This window comes from Ictidomys tridecemlineatus, chromosome 10, assembly GCF_052094955.1.
Source record: "Ictidomys tridecemlineatus isolate mIctTri1 chromosome 10, mIctTri1.hap1, whole genome shotgun sequence".
Taxonomy (NCBI): domain Eukaryota; kingdom Metazoa; phylum Chordata; class Mammalia; order Rodentia; family Sciuridae; genus Ictidomys; species Ictidomys tridecemlineatus.
The window spans coordinates 84,529,894-84,551,728 of record NC_135486.1 but is presented as its reverse complement, the minus strand read 5'-3'; the positions used below and the strand labels follow the sequence as shown (position 1 = coordinate 84,551,728).

Below are 21,835 nucleotides of genomic sequence, written 5' to 3'. Positions count from 1 at the left end.
GGAATGATTAGTAACAAAGCAAGAAGCTGTATCTAGTATGGCACACCAGTAAGCTTGGACTCAATCCATTACCTTTCTTCCCCTCCCCTTCCCTTCAATAAAGCCAATGTTGTGTATTTTTTAAAATTGATGCTTTATAATTATACATAATTTGTTCAATCTCATTCCCTAATACTTTCCTTTTTCCTCCCTCTTCTCTCCCTGATCTCGTCTTATATATAAGCTCATTGTAGCATGTTTTTACATGGACATAGCATAATTTGGAAATTTCATTCCCCAGGACTTCCCTATATACTCTCCTCCTCCCTTCCTATACTCAATATTGAGTCTCCTTCCTATTTGGGGAGCTCTTTTTGTTTGTGCTACCCCTTCCCTACTTTCCACATATAAAATTCAACCCTCGACTTTTAGTCTGGGTTATTTCACTTATAGCACGATATTCCCCAGTTCCTTCCTTTTACTAGCAAATCACATAATTTCATTCTTCTTTATGACTGAGTAAAACTCCAGGTGTGGAGTATGTGTTTGATATTTGCTTTGTCCATTAGTCTGTTTATGGATATCTAGGCTTGGTTCTACAACTTGACTGTTATGAATGAGCTTCTATAAACATTGATATGCATATATCACTACAGTACGCTGATTTTAGTGTTTTGGGATATACATACACCAATAGTGGGACAGCAGGGTCATACACTAATTCTATTTCTAGCCTTTTAAGGAATCCCCATACTGCAGAGTGGTTGCACTAATTTGCAGCCCCTCCAACAATATATAAGTGTATCTTTACCCCCACATCCTCACCAGCAATTGTTATTTGTGTTCTTGATCATTGCCATTCTAACTGGAGTGATATGAAATATCAGTATAATTTTGATTTGCATTTCCCTCATTACTAGGGCTGTTGAACATGTTTGTCAGTTATTTGCATTTTTTCTTTTGAGAAGTGACTGTTTATTCTTTTGTCTATTTTTGATTGAGTTATTTGCCTTTTGGTGTTGAGCTCAATATATATTCTGGATATTAATCCCCCCTTGGAAAAGCTTTCAAAGATTTTCTCCCATTCTGTAGGTTCTCTTCCTTTCCTGTGCAGAAGATTTTTCATTTGATGCCATCACACTTATTTCTGGTTTTTATTCTTAAGCTTATTAAGGAAGTTACTACCTGTGCCAATATGTTGGAATGTTGACCCTATGTTTTCTTCTAGCAGTTATACTGTTTCTGGTGGAATTCCCAGGTCTTTGATCCACTTTGAGTTATTATACAGGGTGAAAAGAATGGAATCTAATTTCATTCTTGTTCATAGGGAAATCAGTTCCTCCAGCACTGTTTGTCTAAAAGGTGATCTTTTCTCCAAGGTATGTTTTTGACAGCTTTGTTAGGGATCAGGTAACTGTGTCCCTGTGGATTTCTCTGCACATTCTAGTCATTGATCCTCATCTGGTTTTATGTCAATATCATGCTATTTGTTACTACAGCTTTGTAGTATAATTTTAGATCAGGTATTGTGATGCCTCTGCAGCCTAAGCAAGTCTTTATTGAGTATATTCCATGTACCAAGAATTGTGAGGTGTCAAAGCAGACAAGGACTTTAATTTCATGAAGTTGACTTAGACAGCCTTGAATCAATGGGTAGCATAGTAAAGTTTAAGTCGGCTCCTGAAATATCAAAGACATGATAGGAGTCCAAAATTTAAGAATAGATTATAGGGGACTTGGGAACATGCTGGACTAGTACATATGTCTCCATTCTAAATAAGATAAATTTGCTGCCTCTTTGCCACACTCCTTTCTCTGATCCTAATAATATAAGTACAACAGTTTTTAGTGTTCTAATAAATTTCTTAATATTTTCTAGATCATACTTATTCCTCCTATCATTCTAATTTACATTGACCTTTAAGGCAGGGGTGTGCTAGGGATTAAAGCCAGGGCTTCACAATGCTAGGAAAGTGCTTTAGCTACATCCTCAGCCCTTATATTGGTTTTTGACAGGGAAGGCAAGAGTAGGGAGGGAAATTTTTATGGCTGGACAGATAATAATAAGCATCAAGCAAAGAACTAAAAGGAATTGAAACTAGTTTTCCTCTAAATAAAAATATATATATATATTCTTTTCTACCTACATCAATACTAATTAGATGTTTATTGTTCCATTTAGTAAGTGCCAGGAAATGGCTTTTGGTTTGGCCTGGGACTGTTAGGCACTGGCCAAGTTTAAAAGGCATACATCTAATCTGCCCAATTGTTTCTTTATTCTCAGTTCTGTCATTTTTCACAATTTGGAATTGTCTACATGAACATGCACACCTAAAATATTCTGTTAACATATGACAGTACAGTTTCTATTTTAACTCACTGCCCTCTCCTAAAATGGAATGGAATTTATTGACTTACCACTTCTAAGTAACCCTTACTATGATTTGGATTGGAAGGTGAATTCCAATCACGATGCGTATCTCGGAACCATGTTCTATGGTATCATTCAGATTGATTTCATTTAGGAAACAAAATATCTGAATGTTGGATCATCTACTGCTTCTCACCAGAAGTAACTTCCATATGGCTTTACTAATGTACCTGCCTTGGGCCATCTTGAGTCCACTACCAATTAAAGATCCACAAAGGAAGTAACAAAGTCCATAGGTATAATTTCAAAAGATATAATGTTTTTGGCAAGGCAAGACAACAGCAGAAAGTGCCAGCTATATGTGTATCCATTATATTGTAAAAGGGAAAAAATGGATTATTCCTTTAGGCCCACAAAAGAGAAAATAAAGGTTCTAGGTATTTGGGAATTCTTTTTCTGTTCTGAAACCTAGTTAATTTAACAGCTCTGGAGAATTGTTGGAATCACTCTTCCAGTTATTAGTGTTTTGTGTGTCAGGTCAAAAAAGACATGATAAATCATCCTCTTTTTGTTGTGTACAATAGAATAGCCCCTAACCAACGGTGTCATGCCAACAAAATAATCTCCAGATTCACCTTGTAGGACAATGAAAGTTAAATTAACAAAATCATGAACAAAAAGGAAAGCTACCATTTGGGACAAACTGTTTTCTCCACCAATGACTTTTAAAATGTCAGCCATCAGTACTAAAGTGTTAGGAATGTGTACTGAATTGCTATAAAGATACTGTATACCAGTGCCAGAATCTTGTATGAGTAAACCTTATTGGAAATCAATAATCCTGGGAAACATTGTATCACTTTTTTTTTCTGGTGTAAGTAAACATCTTCAAAACTGGTTTGGATACCTATCAGAATCACCTGAATCATGTTAAGAAAACTCAAGGGGCCTTTTGCCACTTTTGTCTATTTAATATCAAATCTCTGGGGGTTAGGTTGTGAGATTTCTTTTTTCTTTTCTTTTTTTTGTGGATTAAAGTATTTATTTCATTTACTTATGACAGACTAAATCCATTTCTTCTAGTTTAATCTTCTTGTCAATGATGTAGAGCTAAATTTAGAAGTGTGAAGGTGCTGGCTTTAAGTTAGGTTCTTTAGAGGCTAAGAATATGAAATTTCAGGATAGTAACAGTGGACTTCTAGTCACCAAACAGGAAAACAATGAGGGGCATTGTAACTAGGAAACAGCTTGTAGCTTTGGTTCTGTCACTGTAATATCTAAGACATCAGTTAATCACAATACTAGAATTCATTTCACATCCTCTTTCATTTTATATCCACTGCCTAAGTGGGGGGCAAACAGGAGAAAAGAAACATGTGCTGGATTAAACAAGTACCACAAATAACTTGTGCTACAGTACCCTGTGTATGGAATAAACTCCTCATGAACGATTTCTAACTGTAGAAGTATATATAGTGATTTTGACATACAATGAGAGTTGAGACTCACTGCTCTAAAATGAATTGTTCTTATGAATTTTACTATTTAGATCTTCAAGGTCTGCTGCTTGGCAGACAATGCCCAAATCATGACTGTTAAGAACTCAGATAGTGGCCTGTCTCATGTAGCATATGCACATAACCACATAAGCAGGTCAATAGAAGCCTAGCTGAGCAATGTCATGTCTGTTTCCCCAGGATGTCACCATCAGAGGGCAGCTGCTTCCCCATAAGTTTGCAGAGCTCTTTCAAGGCTCATAACTAGAGCTCTGGTCATCAGCAGTGCTCAGGTCTCAAACAGCTGTAATAATCAAGTGCCTAATACTTTAGGTACTCACTCTTGTTTCTGTTAGGAATCCCCATCCCATAATAATATACCAGGTCACTCCCTCCCTCAGGTCTCCAACAAATGTCCCCTTACCTGAAAGATCATCTCTGAACATTTAATTAAACCTTTCACAGCATCTTCATCCTCACTATTCTGCATTTCCAGCGGCACTTATCATGACCTGACATCAGATATCTGTTTGCTTCTCTCCATTCTCTGCCTCTTCTGTAAGAATGTAAGTTCCATAACAGCACCTAGAACAATAATCGACACATAATTGGTACTCCATAAATATGGATGAAAGTAATGACTATCTTTGCACTATGCAGTTGTTTAGAATAAAGGAGTCCTATTACATGCATTACAGCTGAAAATTCCTTTTACATTCCACACCAACCCCCAAGTAAATAGGAATTTTAAAGTAATCATTGAGCACTGGTTCTTCCTACCTCTAGCCTGATTTCACTTGTGAATGCATTCTGAAATAATAAATTATTTTTTAAATTTATGGGTTTATTATTGGGTTTTTGTTGTTTTTGTTTTTCTTGTTCTTGTGGTGCTAGGACTTAAACCTCACACACACTAGGTACGTACTGTACCGCTGAGCTACAATCCCAGGCTTAGTTGTGCTTTTTAATGCTCAAATTTTCATCAAAGCACAAAAATTATAAAAATCAAGCAGACTTACAACAATGAAGATGAATCTCAAATCTGTTAGGTAGAGTAAAAGAAGCTCAACTTGAAAAGTTATATGTTTCTATTTATATGGTATTCTGAAAAAGTCAAAACTATATGGAGACAGTTAATAGTTTTATGGTTGCCAGAGTGGGACAGGAGGAAGGATTCTCTACAGAGGGGCAGCATAAGGGAACGGTGGAGTCATGAGATAATTCTGTGTCATGAATGCACTGGTGGGTGAAGAATTCTATGAATTGGTAAAAACTCATGAAACTGTACACCCGAAATGTCTAAAAAAAATCTTTTTAAAAATATGTCTATTTTTTTAGTTGTAGTTGGACGCAGTACTTTTATTCTATTTATTTATTTTTATGTGGTGCTGAGTATTGAACTTAGTACTTCACACATACTAAGAGAGCACTCTACCACGGAGCCACAACCCCAGCCCTAAAAATGTATATAATCAACCTTCCCATTTAACTGTTGACTTAAATGGTCAGGGCTTTCTGACTAGAATAGCTTTCTTTCAGAATTTTGAAAGCCTTTGCTCCATTAACTTCTGGTTTCCATTGTTGTTCTTAAGAAATACAAAGCACTTCAATTCCTGTCCTGTTTTTCTTCTGGAAACTTTTAGTTTTCTCTTTGTCCCATAAATATTATGAAATTTATAAATTTTAGTGTATATCTTTTAATCACTACACTAGATGCTTTCAATTTGAAAAATCAGACTGTTAATTCTGGAATTATTTTCTTTTACCTATTCTCTCTTAACTCCTAATCTGTGGAATTTGAACTTCCTGGGCAATTCTAATTTTCTTAGCTTTCTTCTATTTATCTCTTTGGCTTTTTTGTTAAAGATCCCCTTAACTTTCTTTTAAATTTTGCTTCCTACTGTCACTTTTAATTTCTAAAACATCTTATTTTGTTTTTAAACAACTTTATTCCAGTTTCGTAGATAATAATTCCTTATTAATGGATGACTTTTCTATTTGTTGTGGCCCCTAATGTAAAATGTTTTCCTAAGATGCCTAGTAAACACTGCTGTGCTCAAATTAATTAATTGGAAGTTCTGTGCTGGTAGTGGAGTTTGCCGATGTTATGCTCACCTATAGGACAGTCTTGATTTACATAGAAGATATCCAATATACATTATCTTTATGCCTATATATATATGTTTTTTTTTTAAGTTTTTAATAGGCCTTTAAATATTTGTTTATTTATATACGGTGCTGAGACTCAAACACAGCGCCTCACACGTGCTAGGCAAGTGCTCTACCTCTGAGCCATAACCCCAGCTCACAACTTTATGCCTTAATTATTTGGCAGTTTCCCCCAATCTTCCTTTCTTATACCTCGAGGATATAAACATAAGCCTGGCTACCAAAATTCACTGATAAGTGGCACTCTTTCTGCCTACAGATAATTTGTGGTCTCATACAAGATAGAAAAAGAATTCTCACCTGACCACTTTTTGTGGCGAGCTCTAATTCTGAAGCAGATTTTTAAATTGGGCCTGTCAGTAGCTAGTGGTGCAAAAGTGATTTTTAAATCAGTCCTAACTTCACCATCCTCTTCAGAGATATTGTCAGCATTCAATTTTGTTTCATAGTTTTTTCTCCTTCCAACTTGAACACTCATTGAATACATTTTGGAATATATCATTTATTATTTCCACTTCCAGATCTTTTTGCTAATTTCTACCCTATCTAAAATGAACCCACTCAATTCACTCAATATAATAATACCTTATAAATTCTCTTCACAATAATCATCATAATCTTTCATTGCTTTATTCTTCATCTCTGCCACTAGAAGAAAGATCAGATTTGCCTTGATCTTATTTTTCATGATTATATATTGTGCAGGGCCTAAGAATATAGGGCTCAGAAGTCTGGGTTTAAATCTGTATATTTAGTAAATACCCACTAAACTTCTCCTAAAAGTTTTTGGAATAATTTAATCAGAAAATTCATGTAAAGTGCTTAGTACATATATGGCACTTGTATACAACCAATAAATGCTAAGTAAGGCAAGTACAGGATAAGCAAAAAAGTACAATGAAGTATCCTAACATATGGTTAGAAAATATGGTCATTATATATATTTCATTCTTGGGATGAATTTTGGGCATATATTTCAATTCCCTTTTATAAGATTAACAACCTTAGGGTCTTTTGTTACTTTTTTCTCCAACAGGATATCTATCACAAGGGTCACTGCTGACATTTCCCTTGCCAAACGCTCAGTATTAAACAATCCCAGTAAGCATGCAATAATAGAAAGATCCAACACAAGATCAAGCTTAGGTAAGTCTGCAATACTGATGAGCTGAAGCTATGTGAACATTGCTCTCCTAAGAATGGCAATGAAGAGATCTAGCCAGATGATGCTTCCATGTACTTCACAAACAAAGGAGCATGTGTTGTCAGTAGCTAGTGGTACAATCTTCATTTTATTATGTGGAAAGATTTGTTAGCACGTGGAATTTTTAACTTGAAACTATCAGTACTGATGTTTTGGTTGTGGTTTGTTTTCACTAATAGGAGCTGAGAATTTGAATTATCAATAATGAAATCATATTCAGAATAATGTAATTTGTGTACATGATGAGAATGAGGAAGTAAATTCAGGGCTATTCTCCACTGATACCAATATCTGTTTTATTTGTAAAAAAAAGTATAGGGGTTTTAGTTAATTTGTTTACAGAGTAGTTCTGAAAATTGCTTATTAACCTATACTGATTAAATTCAGACCTTTCCCAACTATTTCTTCTCTTTGAAATATGTGCTTAATCACTGTTACACATTTAACTTACTAGATTGTTGGGTTTATATTTTTATAAAGTAAATTTTCCAAGGGTTGTATGATACTTAACCTTTAGTTAGTTCTTTTTCATTTATATATTAAATAAATTCTTTGAGATGCTAGCTTTTAACAGAGAAGTTTTTAGTATAGTCTGATGTAAGATTATGTAAGTAGAAAAACTACTAGAAATCAAAGGTTAGTTATGGTACTTTATAAAACTGTTTTATCCCTTACCAAACAATTCTTCACTGATGAGTCCTTATCTGACAACTACTCTCAATATTGAGTGCTCACAGGAATTGTTATAAAATGATCATTTCATAGATTCAACTGCTAGTTAACTAATTAGACTTACTATTGAATTAATTAGATGCATTTAGATTGTCATCGCTTTCTAAAACTATTGTGTACACATTATTTTTAAATGGTATCTAATTCAATACAATGTTGAAGAGTCAAATAAAAAGATGACTTAGATAAAGCCCTTCCTCCTAAGAGCTTAATGGCAATAAGATAAACATAAGAGCTCAATAGAGTAGAGGACAAAAGCCATAAGGGAAGGTTTTCTAAGAAGCTGGTCTGAGCTGAGACTTGAAGCATGCATGGTACTTTAGTCAAGAAAAAAGTAGGTCAGTGGTAGAGGGCTTGCCTAGTATGTGTGAGACACTGGGTTCAATTCTCAGCATCGCATATAAAGAAATAAAAATAAAGGTCCATCAACAACTAAAAAAAATTAAAAAAAAAACATGTATCATTGAAAGAAGGGACAGGTGGAAGGTGACACTAGAAAGAGGTAAAGGTAAAATATTAAGGAGCTTGGAGCTTAAGGTATTAGGGAACCATGTAGAGATTTGTATCCATTCATTTAATAAATACTTGAGAACCAACCATGTGATAGGCATTATTCTAAGTGCCAGAGACATAGAAGGATACAAAGTTCTTGGTCTTAGGGATTTTTGTCTCATGGGAGAGACAAGGCCAAAAACTTACAGACCATTCATTAGTCAATAGATGATCAGTCCTGAAGTAGTACCAGGCCAGGGAGTAGAGTTAAGCTGAGAAGGAAGGTATAATTTTATAGTGTGAAGGCCTCACTGAGGAAGTGACATTTTAGCAGAATGATGGATGTAGTATTTAGCATGCCAGGAACACTTTTCTCAAGTAGCTGCAAAACAAAAGACACTATTCCTGTTTCATTTATAGTCCTGCCTCTTCTTCCATCAACAACCATCCCTAGATTATTTAGAAGCAAATCTCAAACATAATTTGCTGAGTTTCTTCATTTGTGCATTATAATTACTACTTGACTAAATCAGGATTCAAATGAAATCTATACATCATAGTTCACAGATCTCTTAAATCTCAGGTTTGCATAAATCTTTTCCTTGTCACTTATTCTGTAAGGCACTGAGAGTAAAAATTTTCCTAACTGTATTACACTGAGATAATTTATATGCATCTGTTTCTTACAAACTAGTTAATTTGGAAGTCCAATGTGTATTTTTTTTCTTTTAGCAAGACCTTATTGTGGGCAGTATGTCACCAAATATTATTTTAAAGCTATTATGTTGAGCCCTGGTTCCTTAAAGAAGTTCAGGTAAATAAGAGGTCTCTATTTATAACACTGTGAGGCCAGATGATTAATGACTTGCTTTTCTGGAATAATATGCCAGTTAAAATTATTTCTAGGAATCTTCTGGTATGAATGCAGATGCATAAGAGGAATCAAAAGCATTCATAGAACCAAGTTTGCTGGCTTAAAGGAGTCTTATAGAATTGATCTTCCAATTGTAGTGAAAACTACAAGTTATACTTTATAGGCCTATGCAGTCTAGCAGCTTCTGGCTAATTATTAAAATCAAACTTTTAAAAATTCAGTTGCTTATACATAATAGCTATATTTTAAGTGCCCTGCAGCTAGGCTACCATACTAGGCAGCATGGATATTTTCATCATCACAGGTTTTAGAATCTTTGGAAAGATCATAGAGTGGTAGATGAGCTGAATGAAATTTTCTTGGAGTTCAAGTAGGTCTTTTGTTTGTTTTATGGTGCTGGGGATGGAATCCAGGGCCTCATGCATGCAAGGCAAGCACTCTACCAACTGAGCTTTATCCCCAGCTCCTCAAGTAGATTTTTAGATGTTTGGTGATAGAAGAAGCACTCAAAAATCTAAGCTAATAGATAACTGCCCTTATAAACCAGGAATGTTGCAGGACCATTTCTTGTTATGGGGACAGTTTGTAATAGGTACCTTTCATGTGGTTCAGCTTGCTAATAAAATCTCAACAGCATGATCGTAGGGGACAGAAATGTACATAAGCTCATGCAATGACTGCTTGGGTGAAGTGGTTAGAAATAAAGATAAAATATTTTTATGATTCCACAGAATGAAAAATGAGTCAGCAGAGAGCGAAAACATTTGGCTCTCAGTATTATGCTGAAGCAAATTTTAGAAATTCTAAAGGTATTATAAAGAAATAGCTCTTTTCAAAAAATAACTGATCAAAATTGTGCTGCCTATAAACACAAACTGGCTGATCTGACCTTTCTGTTGAAGAAATAATATACCATTTAAAATGACATTTTTAAATAACTGAACTCTGCTTACCCTTTTACAGCGGAAGTTCAGAGTGAAATCGAAAGGATCTTTGAACTTGCAAGAACATTGCAACTGGTAGTTCTTGATGCGGATACTATTAATCATCCAGCTCAACTCAGTAAAACATCTTTGGCCCCTATCATAGTGTATGTAAAGATTTCGTCTCCTAAGGTAAGGAGGATTGCTGCTGTTAGCTTAGCTCTATAACCAGATTTTACTAAAATGTGTTTTATGTTTGCTTTCCAATTAGAACAGACTATGCCTTTATGATGGGTATGGAGGTTGAAAAATTTTTATGATTGATATAAGCAAAACACCACTACTGTAATGGGTTAAAGCAGTAATTCTTAAAGTGTGGTCCATAGAGCCCTGGTGGGTTGAGACACTTTCAGCAGATACTTGAGGTAAACCTTAAAGATAGTTGCGTTTCATCATTTTTGCAAATATGGGTAAAACAGCACCAACAGTCACTGTATTACCATCATGCTATTATAGTTAATTTTCATTACACAGACTCTAGACCCACAATTTAATAAAATTAAGTATTTGAGGACACTGCTGCTAGATTTTCTATAACGAGATTTTACTAAAACGTGTTTTCTGTTTGGCATAGCCTGTTCTAATTGGAAAGCAAAGTTAGCTACATTTTCCCCCCCATGGAATACGGTTTGTATGTAGTCAATATTTTCTTGAGCACAATAAGCCAATCACTTTAAGGAGAACAACAGCATTTGTTACAAAAGAGCATATAACATGTATCATGTTTTAATTCAATATAAATGTCAACAGTTTTGGATAGATCTGATCAACTCAGTGAACTATTATTTTCCAAATGATGAGTAAATGTTGCAGACATACCAGTGGAACTTAATGAGAGAGAAGTTCATTGATATGGTTTCAGATAATACATGTCAACTAGTCTTTTAGGCAAGACGACTTGTTGAATTTTAGGTGATATTCTTTGATGCTATCTAAAAGGGTGCAACTAAAATATTCCTTTTACATTGTGTAGTAGGTTAAATTTTTCTTGCCTATTTCAACCAAAATGATACATTGTAGAAGCATACAGAATAACTGTATTCTATGACAAAAACTATAGCTGTTTTAGGGGCTGTGGCAGAGCGCTTCTGAGCCTGGTATGTGTAAGGCACTGGGTTCTATCATTAGCACCACATATAAATGAACAAAGTCTCTCTGTCGATCAACAACTACAAAAAATATTTTAATTGTAACTGTTTTATTAATATTTCCATTTCACATAAAAAAAATCAAAAACCCCCAAGAGTTTTTTTTTAAAACCTGAAGAGGTCATGAAGCAAACAGTTTGAAAACTTAGGCTAGAAAGGACACAGTAAGCTCTATGCAGGTATGTAAAGATGCAAGTGAGATTTATGTTAGCATACTGACTTTGTAGAGATTGTCTTTTATAGCTCAGTCTGTTTATAAACATCTTTGTTATATATAAAAAAGTCCCTAGATAAAGGAGTCACTAATGTTAAGAGATTTCTCTGTTGAAAACTTGTCTCTTTTACAGGTTTTACAAAGGTTAATAAAATCTCGAGGGAAATCCCAAGCTAAACACCTCAATGTCCAGATGGTAGCAGCAGATAAACTGGCTCAGTGCCCTCCAGTAAGTTTTGTCTGTATATGGTAGAATCCAGTTGAAGAGATCAGACCTGGAATTTCATTGAAAAGGCAATAAATGCTTGTCAGGGAAGAGAATCTTCATTGTTTACAGAGGTATTCTTTCCAAAGAAAAACTGTCTGGATCACATTAATAAGCCAGATAATGATCATGGCTTACAAAATGCTATGTGCATCTTTATGGTATACTCACTTAAATATCAACTACAAGACTGCAGCCTCATAGTTGATTTGTAAGACGGGTCTCTTTGGGGTTGGTTTATTATTCGCTTCTGATCACAGGGAGCCAGTTGTCTACTCTTAACTGCCCAAGGAGTTTTTAGTACTGTGACCAAAATACCTGAAAAAATAGCAACGTAAAGAAGGTAAAGTTTATTTTGGCTCGAGGTTCAAAAAGTTAGTCTATGGTGAGCCAACTATTTCTTTGGGCTGGAGATTCAAATTATTAATCCATTAAGTGGATAATTTGCCTTGGAACTATTAAAGTTCTTCTAGTCCCTTCTACCTGCCCCATTAAGTGCTGCTATCAAAGTTATCAAGTTGATTTGAAGTATATTAAAGGTTTTTAAAAATGTTTGTTAATTTTAACAGTGAGGCATGTATTTTCTACAAACTACTATGAAGTTTGAATCATGCCAATTTGAGTGCTTTCAGCAGCTTTTGTCAAATTTCACATCCTGGTATTACCTCTTTAACTTCTCAGTTAAGCCTTTCTGCAGTCACTGTGTCAAGAACAGGCTTCTTCCTATACTGTTCAGATTTTCATTCTTATATCTCCTATCATAGTTCACTGTTTTTCATTATTGATAAACCTACTATTATACTTACCAAATATTATGACACCTGTTCACTTAGTGTTCTACACAAGGAGTTGAGATGCCACATTTCTGTTGGCTGTCTTAGCTTATAAAAGAAGAACACATAAGCAAATCAAGTGGTACAGGTTTATCAGTCTCTTCCTCCTTAGTTGGTGGAGGGTGGTGGGAACTTAGTCCTGGGTTAGTGTGTTATTTAAATATTTACCTCCCCAGGAGTTGTTTGATGTGATCCTGGATGAGAACCAGCTTGAAGATGCTTGTGAGCACCTTGCTGACTATCTGGAGGCCTACTGGAAGGCCACTCATCCTCCCAGCAGCAACCTCCCCAACCCTCTCCTTAGCCGTACCTTAGCCACTTCAACTCTGAGCCCCACCCTAGCCTCTAACTCACAGGTAAGGGGAGTTATCTTGTATAGAGAAAGTGGGATGCCCAAGGTGACACCACTCCCATGGTATACTATACTAATGCTATCCTAACTAAGAAGTGTGAGTCACTTGGATACTCAGGTTCACCAAGTTGTGTACCTGAAGAGAAGCACTATGAACACAACATCCACAGACTTTAAAACTAACTGCGTGATCCTAAAAGACCACCTGGACAACCCTGGGCAAGTTCCTTAATTGCTCTTGTCTCAGTGGACTTGGAATGATAAGGGCAAGTGAACATATCTTCCCCGCCCCCCCCTGGAGATTTGTGCAGGCATGTCCCATTTGAGCACTTCATAATTTTTTTCTTAATCCACTCACATGTACTCCAACAGAGGCAGTTATGTGTATACCCACATATAGAAAAACCTCAGACCTGCACTGGAACTACAATATATAAGAACTTTCTCCCTCCTTCATTTAGTCATTAAAATAAAAAAAAAGTATGTGTGCTTTTCCACACACAACAAAGTCCAGCTTAATATCGTTACAAACCTTATTAGTGACACTATCAAAGGAATTTTAATACCTAGGTTAAACATTTCAGATACGTAAAAAGAACTACACCTGAATGGCCTTGCATCTTAGTTCTTTACACACTCACCTTGGTTAATGTCTGCATGTTCCCTTCACTGCCAGGGTTCTCAAGGTGATCAGAGGACTGATCGCTCAGCTCCTGCCCGTTCTGCTTCCCAAGCTGAAGAAGAACCTTGTTTGGAACCAGTCAAGAAATCCCAGCATCGCTCCTCCTCCTCTGCCACACACCATAACCATCGCAGTGGTACGAGTCGAGGGCTCTCCAGGCAAGAGACTTTTGACTCTGAAACCCAGGAGAGTCGAGACTCTGCCTATGTGGAGCCAAAGGAAGATTATTCCCATGAACATGTGGACCACTATGCCCCACATCGTGACCATAACCACAGAGATGAGACCCATGGGAGCAGTGACCACAGACACAGGGAGTCTCGGCACCGTTCGAGGGACACAGACCGAGAGCAGGACCACAATGAGTGCAACAAACAACGAAGCCGTCATAAATCCAAGGATCGCTACTGTGACAAGGATGGAGAAGTAATATCCAAAAAGCGGAATGATGTCGGGGAGTGGAATAGGGATGTTTACATCCGCCAATGACTTTTGCCCTTTGTCTCCCCCTCCCTCAAGTCCCCTCAAACAATCTTTGGGGTCTACATTGCAATCACATGTGATCTGTCTTGTATATTTTGTATTGCTGTTGCTTAAATAGCAATAGCATGAAATAGAGTATTAATATCCATTATTTTCTTTTGGAAGTGCTATATAAACTGGCCTGGTACAGCAGTTCTCTGGTTATATACTAGACTCTTCAAAACCTGTTTGAGGTAGCTGCCACATGAACAAAATCTTTTGCCGTCCAGACAACGTTGGTGTTTTAAGAAATGTAGTTGATGTACATCCAGCAAGCCAGATTCAGCACAGATTAAAAAGTGGAATTTCTTGGTTCTCCAGATTTTTAATACCCAGATACCTGATGGGCATATTCATTCATTCATGGACCACTGTTTCTTGCTTGTACCTCTGGCTGACTAAATTTGGGGACAGATTCAGTCTTGCCTTATACAAAGGGGATCATAAAGTTAGATTCTATTTTCTATGTACTAGTACTGTGTACTGTATAGACAGTTTGTAAATGTTATTTCTGCAAACACCTTATTATATATAATATATACATATCAGTTTGATCACACTATTTTAGAGTCTTAATGCCAAGTCAGCAGATTTGCTTTATGAATTACAGGGATCAGAAATGCCCACATTCAGGAAATTTGTAATAATGTTGTCTAGACACCTCTCCCCATTCTAAAAAAAAGTCTGTATATAATGTAAATATGTGTGATTGCTTGACTTAAAAAGGTTTGATTTCTGAATGTTCTACCATCCTTGTAAGTTTATAATTTTAATCATAAATTATGGTAAATATAACCAAACTCCAGAGATTGTTCTACTCCATACAGTTCACCCAGATTGTGACAAACACATACTTAGGAGCTAGTCACGGCACTGGAGTATATGAGCCGGAACCCGCTGTGTGCATGTGTCTGTACGTAAGAATGTGCACGAGTGATTGAGATGTTTGAGATGCTGAAAACTAACGAAGAAACTAAAGTCTGCTATCTAGAATTCTCACCTGGCTTTGTACTTAATCGTGCTATATGTTGCTTTAATAATCCATTGAGAAGTCAGGGAAGGTGAGGAAGCTTGCTGCCAAAGGTAACTAGAAAAGCATTCATCTGCTGGCTCCTTATTTTTGCTCCTAGAGAGTAAAAATACAGGCAACTTTTACTGTGAGTGTTTCACTGGAAATATACAATCTTTGTGTGTTAGAGTATTTGTTTTAGTAAGAAACGTTTACACAGCTTGTGGAAGTATTTCATAGGAAAATAAATTTTTATAACTTCTCCCACTTCATTTTCTAACCTTGCCTTTTAATCTTGTTGTTTATCTCCTAGTTACCTACCGTTCCTCCCACCACCAACTTGAATAGTTTTACTGTCTGTCAGAACCCAGAAGTGCTTCTTACAACCAAAGTTTCTGCTCTTCAGAAGTTATCAGGGCAAAATGGGGTGACTTGAAGTGAATGAAATGTTAATATTTTCATACATCTACTCTGAAGGGGAATCTAGAAGACACTATCTCCATGCCTCAATTATACTGCTGTAGGAGCTTCCAATGCTATTTTGCTAATGCTAAAACATTCTGTCTCTCAAGTGTTAAGACAGTATTAGGTGTGCAAATACCTAGCACTTGAAGCTTGTCCCAGGAAAATGCCTATCTATAATTGCCTAACTTCAGATCTGTACATTAATTTATTTAACAATAATAATTATAGTAATTTATTTTGCTTTCTTAATTATTCCAAGTTCTTGCCAAATATTCTTGGGCATTATTTCCCCTACACCCAAGAATACTGGAGTTTTACCAGCTAAGTGAAAAATTTCAGAATTAGTCTTCTGTACTGCTTATAAAAACTTACAGAATATAGTCATTAGTTTTGACATAACTTTACATGATTAAAAAATATATTCCAATTTAAATTTCTTTTAAAACACACACTAAGATATTAATTACCAATCTATTCCTTTCTTACGTTAGTTCATCCCAATTAACAACTTTGGAATTCTTAAATTCTTGAAGTGTAACTGGCATTTACCTTTCCTGCTGCTATCAATAGTGCTAATAGATTTCATCTTTTTAATTTTGTCCCTGATTCTTAGTTTCTCACTTGACTGTGGAACACATTAGTATAAATTAGAATTTTCCTTAAATAAATATATTGAAGACTCTGATACAGCATTTATGTGAAAACTGTATAGTGGGCATATGCATAAATGTGTGTAGTACATCTATAAATGAAGAATAATCACAAGGACAATGGGATATTTACTGACTTGTGGAATGTAAAATTAGTCTTCACACAGCAGAGGCTTAATCTTAACCTATACATTTATACAATCATGATTTTTGTAGTCAACCTAGAAAATGCTGGAAATGTTCTTTACTGGTCTTTGTCATATCCATTTCAATTTTTTCCTATGCTTTTCTCTACTGCTTATTTAAGTTACTGTTACAAAAAGGTGCTGCTAAATGTAGGATGTCTTAGTCATACTGTACTTTGGGACAATGCCACATTTTAACATGGTCTGCTATGCATTCCTGTTAAACAAACATGCACTGTCAGCTACACTGAACTGTTCAACAAACCTGGTTTAAAGTCGTTCATATAAAACAAATAAAGAGCTGGCTTCTGCACTGTTAATTAGTAGTAGTATTAATTGCCAATTTTAGGAATGATCTTTGTAGTTAAGAACTTGTTACATATTCAACAACAATTCCCATTGTGGAGCATTTTCCTTAGGAGCACTGCTAACTACTTGATGTTCCTTTAACCTGGATTAAAATAATAATAAAAGTACGTAAAGGATTTGTTAAGATATGAGCTATAGCAGAGTGATCTTCCTCCTGCCTTAATATGTGCAATGATTTGGGGATTACGTTTTAAGAAGAAGATCCATCTTCATGATGTATTTCATTTCTCATCCTTTTTCTTTTGCTCAGTGATGAATTGCTACTAGTCTTAGATGCTCTGCTCTTATTAAAAACAGGAGTCGCATTGCTAGAGAAAACACTTTAATTTCTGCCAAAGTTTATTTTTAACTATTTGTACTTCATTTTGTGATTTAAAGTAAAATATGATAGGATTTAAAGTAATATACTGTTGAATTCAAGTATTTTAAAAAATATATTAAAAGATACATTCTACCCCACATTTCTGATTTTCCTTACATTTTTGTGTTCCTTAAAATTGAACAGTTATATTTTCCAATTTGAAATTATTTGAAGAAAAAACACCCACTGAAAATCACTGAGGTTAAAGGAAAACTTTCAACAATATTATTTGTTCTTAGTGCTTTAAATATGCAAATAGATTCTATTTCACCGGTATTAGTTATATTTTGATAGTTACTGGTATTGATCCAAAGTTCATACAAGTTTGCTACACTGCTCTTCTACCATGACCATCCCAGCTAAGGCTTTTCAGACAGCATGAAAGGAAATATTTAAAATGTGAGGGAGCATGTGGAGTCCTGTTACAGAAGTACCACAAGTAATAATGTTTTTTCAAATAACATCTACTAGACACAAGGCCAAATGAGGAGTGTGCAGGGGTCACATATTTGAATCCTGTAAAGCTTGAAATAAGTTGTTTCTCAGTAAACATCTATTAACCATCTACTCTGAGGCAATGACTCAATTAAAAATAAAAAAGGGGTCTCCATTTCCAACATGTTTCCTAAGCATGGGAGTGGGGCTCAGGACATGGCTGGTAAACAAAAGTATTAGGTGCCATGAGAGCAAAAGATATGGGTACCAGAGGTATACACAAAGAGAACTCAGAAGGGTGTGACCAAGAAAGATTTGTTCAAGGAAGAGACCTTACCTACCTGATCCAAGAGACCTTGCAATCATTATGGATACAATAAGTAGTTTTGAGAAATTCCTAAAGGAACTGATGAGGGGAAAAAAAAGAATCAAATATTAGGGAATTGTTTCCAGTAGTTCCTTTCTTATACCCAAGGCCCAGTAACATTTGAGTGATTTGAATGAAAGCTAACAAAATAGTCTGATGTATTTAACACATAAGACAACCTTTAAACTCTGGTTGGGTCTTGAGTATTTTTAGAGTTTACCTAAAAACCGGGTAGAGGGATATAATTCTGTAGTACAGTGCTTGCCCTGCATGCACCAGGCCCTGGGTTCAATCCCCAGCACCCTATCCCCCAAAACACACACAAAAACACCTGGGTAGAATGAAGCAAGCCTTTTTTTTTTTTAAAGAAGTAGATGCTCTGGCCACCACAGAACTATGTTTGGTCATTTATGCAGTTTGAATGGTGATCTTGTTTTTTGCATGAATTCAAGTTTTATAGGAAGTGGTCTTTTTTTGTCTTGATCAGAAACATAGTTGTCTGAGACTGTTTCCTGTGAAACTGGTTATGTTCAGTAGAACAAGATCCAGCTGTGACAACCAGTTGTCAGAAAATGGTTTTCTCATTCTTACCAAGCACTTTCTAAAAACTTGTACAATGTGGTCCAACAGATGATAAAGGTACCCAGAATGTGAAATGTTCTCATTTATTTTACCCACAAAGAAAACACTCATTTTACTTTTTTGTTTAAAAACTATCATTTAGAAAAGGCCAAACTTCATTTAAAAGAGGATTTACCAAATAATAAGCAGAAAAAGTAAGATAAAATACTTCCCTTGGTTCTTGGCACACGGTAAATGTTGTATGTCCCAGGCCCTGAATTCTTAAGGAAACAACTACTTAGGACCTGGGAACAGAAAACAACTTTTTAAATAACCACATTAAACATTGCTAATTTTATTCCACTGGTTTGATCCACTTTTTTCATACTAAATATAACTAGTATTCTTTATAAATTAAGACCCTACATGAAAATGTTCCAGATATCCATAGCTCCTTTTATTTATATTCTACTGAATATACAGAGAAAAAATTATTTCATAAACTCAAGAATTTAATTTCAGCCTCCCCTCCCCCAACACACATACTTTTTCTTTCTCAGATCTCTGGTTAAACTGCTGGCAGCTTTCTCTGTTACCATAGCTACCAGGACATCATTCAGTTGGCTTGACAACAATCTAAGGGGGAAAAAAAAATACCCAACAGCAGCAAATGTTTGGAATTTTCATTTCGGTGGATCCTTTTCCAATGTGCTTTTGCATTTTTGAAATTTTGCAATAAAAAATCCTATACAATCCTTATTTGCCAGCCAAATCATGTCTTCTATTCTGGCATCTCTGAGAGAATCAATGTCAGTGTCCGGTAATGGCACAACAGATGGATCAAATCGCTGCAGCTGTTTCAATTGTTCAAGTGATAGGCCAGCTCCAACCATTCCTTCTCCTCCAATCTGTGGTTCCTGTTGGGAGCAAATAAATGTGGACAAATGCTCTGTAATTAGTAAGCAGGGCTGATACAATTTAAGGTAGAAGATAAATCAAGTTGTACCTGCCACATCTTCCAAGAACAGAAAAGTGTATAAATGCCTTTCACTTTTATGAAATGTAAATTTTGTTTTCTGTATATAGTATGTGGGAAAATAATAACACATAGTCATCTGATGCAAGAGTACCCAACATGTCCTACATGCTTATCAATTACCATGAAATTACAAAAAGTCTAAACTTCACAGAACCATAAAACTGTATGCAGCTCTGTCCCATTTACTTAGTTCTGAAACTTCATAGAGGTAGCATTGTGTCTTGCATAAAGTGACCACTCAATAAATGGAATACTATTATCAAAAAAGCAATAGATAAAAATCAGCTTTATGATCTCTAAACCTCTAAACATTTAAAAATTAACATTTTTCATATAATAAATTATAAAGAAGCAATAATACTGAATGACTTTTTTTTCTCTCTCTTGGTTGCTCTTTTGATACCCCTCAGTAAAGTCAGTATGGGCTATGATTTGACATGAGAAAAATGCTCTTAATGAATTTCATAACAAAAATATAGGACTGGAAAGGGGAGGGAAGCCTTTCTGGAAACAAAGTGCCAAGTAAAATAGAACAACACCTATAAGTAGAATAAACATGTAACAAAAATTACACCCAAACTCTGTGCCATTTTAAGACATGACAAAGTAAAAAGCCAGGGAAGAACTGTCATCTGAATAAGGAATTTCCTTATGGGGTATCTAAAATGGACCTAAATAGAGACATTCTTGTTTATGATGATATCTGAGTCAGAAGTTTTACTTGACATGTTTCCTCATATGACACACTGCACTTCATTTTCTGTGATTCATGAGATTACAGAGAGAATAAAATAAAATTACTCTTACCTGGGGTTGAAGCTGAAGGCAAGGAAACATTTTGAGGGCCCAGGCAACTTGTTCTTCATTTTCTGCCAATGTTATAGTGCATGTGCTATAAACTAGCACACCCCCTGGCTTCAACAACTGAACCGCCTAAAGAAATCTATGGTCAGACCAGGCATACCATCAAGCCACAGAAATAGTTGAAAAGATTATATAGCCTTAAGGTACAATATTTTTCAAGTATTGGGGAGAATTAAAATTATGTTCTCTATGGCATATTATTAAGCATGAAATACTTTTATTCCAGGCTAGATGCATTACTTTGGAGCTCCCATACCCTATATGGACCAACACTCTCACTCACTTTCATGTCTTTAGATACCAATTATAGGTCAAACACTCCCAAATTGCACAAATTGACATTTTTAGGCCAGAATTTCTTCCTGCATTTTGTACTCATATATTCATCTGCCTCCTTGGAATTGCTACTATCAACCCTGACATGTCCTGAAATGAACTGTTATTTACCCTCTAAAACCTACTAGAAACCTTAGATTATCCTTTATAGAATAGATTATCCTCTATCATGTTCATCATCCATCAGCAAACTCTACTGGTACTACTTTTAAAATATCAAGAATTTGGCCACTTCGATACTTCCCCTGCTGTCATTCTGGCCCAACCTTCTTTATCTCTTGCTTGCATCACAGTTATAGTCTCCTAATTCAACTACCTGCTTCCTTCCCTGCTCTCCTACCATCTATTCTCATTATCACAGCCTTCTAAACTTGTCACCTAGCAGCCTAAATCTTTCCAATGTCCTCCATTATCACTTAAGAATCAAAGTCAAATTCAAGGAGGCCTTCAAGGCCCTATACAGACAACAAGTCTCTTGTTGTCTTTCTGATGCCCCCTAAGTACACTTCTCACCCTTGCTCACTCTGCTTCAGAAACGGTGGCCTCCTGCTGTTCCTGGAACATGCAAGGGCGACTCCCACTGCAGGATCTCTGCACCACATAGGAAAGCTCTCCTAATTCTCAGATTGTTCACACCTTTACAATCTTATATTCGTTTACATGTCACCTTGTCAGCAAAGCTCTTCTTGACCACCCCACATAAAATCCCAAATATTACAATCTAGCATTTCTCTCCCATCTTACTTTCCTTAGTTTGCTCCATAATGCCATAGCATTACTGTCTTATAATATATTAAACTTATTTCCTTCTCCAATTAGACTTGAAACCCCAGGAAATAAGGGTGTGGTTTAGTGAAACTTTTCTACTGTATCATCAA

The 21,835-nt window shown here is 35.7% G+C and overlaps 2 protein-coding genes across 19 annotated transcripts in view; one reads left to right on the top strand and one right to left on the bottom strand.

Moving 5' to 3' along the window:
- Cacnb2 (calcium voltage-gated channel auxiliary subunit beta 2) overlaps window positions 1-17,453 on the top strand; it is a 343,227-nt gene extending 325,774 nt beyond the window's left edge. For all 10 annotated transcript variants that reach the window (XM_040278350.2, XM_040278346.2, XM_040278343.2 and 7 more), the window contains 5 exons: window positions 7,052-7,161; window positions 10,281-10,432; window positions 11,796-11,891; window positions 12,937-13,116; window positions 13,789-17,453. In XM_040278350.2, coding sequence (XP_040134284.1) covers window positions 7,052-7,161; window positions 10,281-10,432; window positions 11,796-11,891; window positions 12,937-13,116; window positions 13,789-14,283 — 1,033 coding nt within the window. In that variant the 3' untranslated portion in view covers window positions 14,284-17,453. The remainder of the gene's footprint in view (window positions 1-7,051; window positions 7,162-10,280; window positions 10,433-11,795; window positions 11,892-12,936; window positions 13,117-13,788) is intronic.
- A 1,700-nt stretch (window positions 17,454-19,153) lies between these two features.
- Window positions 19,154-21,835, bottom strand: part of Nsun6 (NOP2/Sun RNA methyltransferase 6) — a 46,426-nt gene continuing 43,744 nt past the window's right edge. For all 9 annotated transcript variants that reach the window (XM_040278358.2, XM_078023346.1, XM_005325784.5 and 6 more), the window contains 2 exons: window positions 20,565-20,690; window positions 19,154-19,635 (listed from right to left, as the gene is read on the bottom strand). In XM_040278358.2, coding sequence (XP_040134292.1) covers window positions 19,402-19,635; window positions 20,565-20,690 — 360 coding nt within the window. In that variant the 3' untranslated portion in view covers window positions 19,154-19,401. The remainder of the gene's footprint in view (window positions 19,636-20,564; window positions 20,691-21,835) is intronic.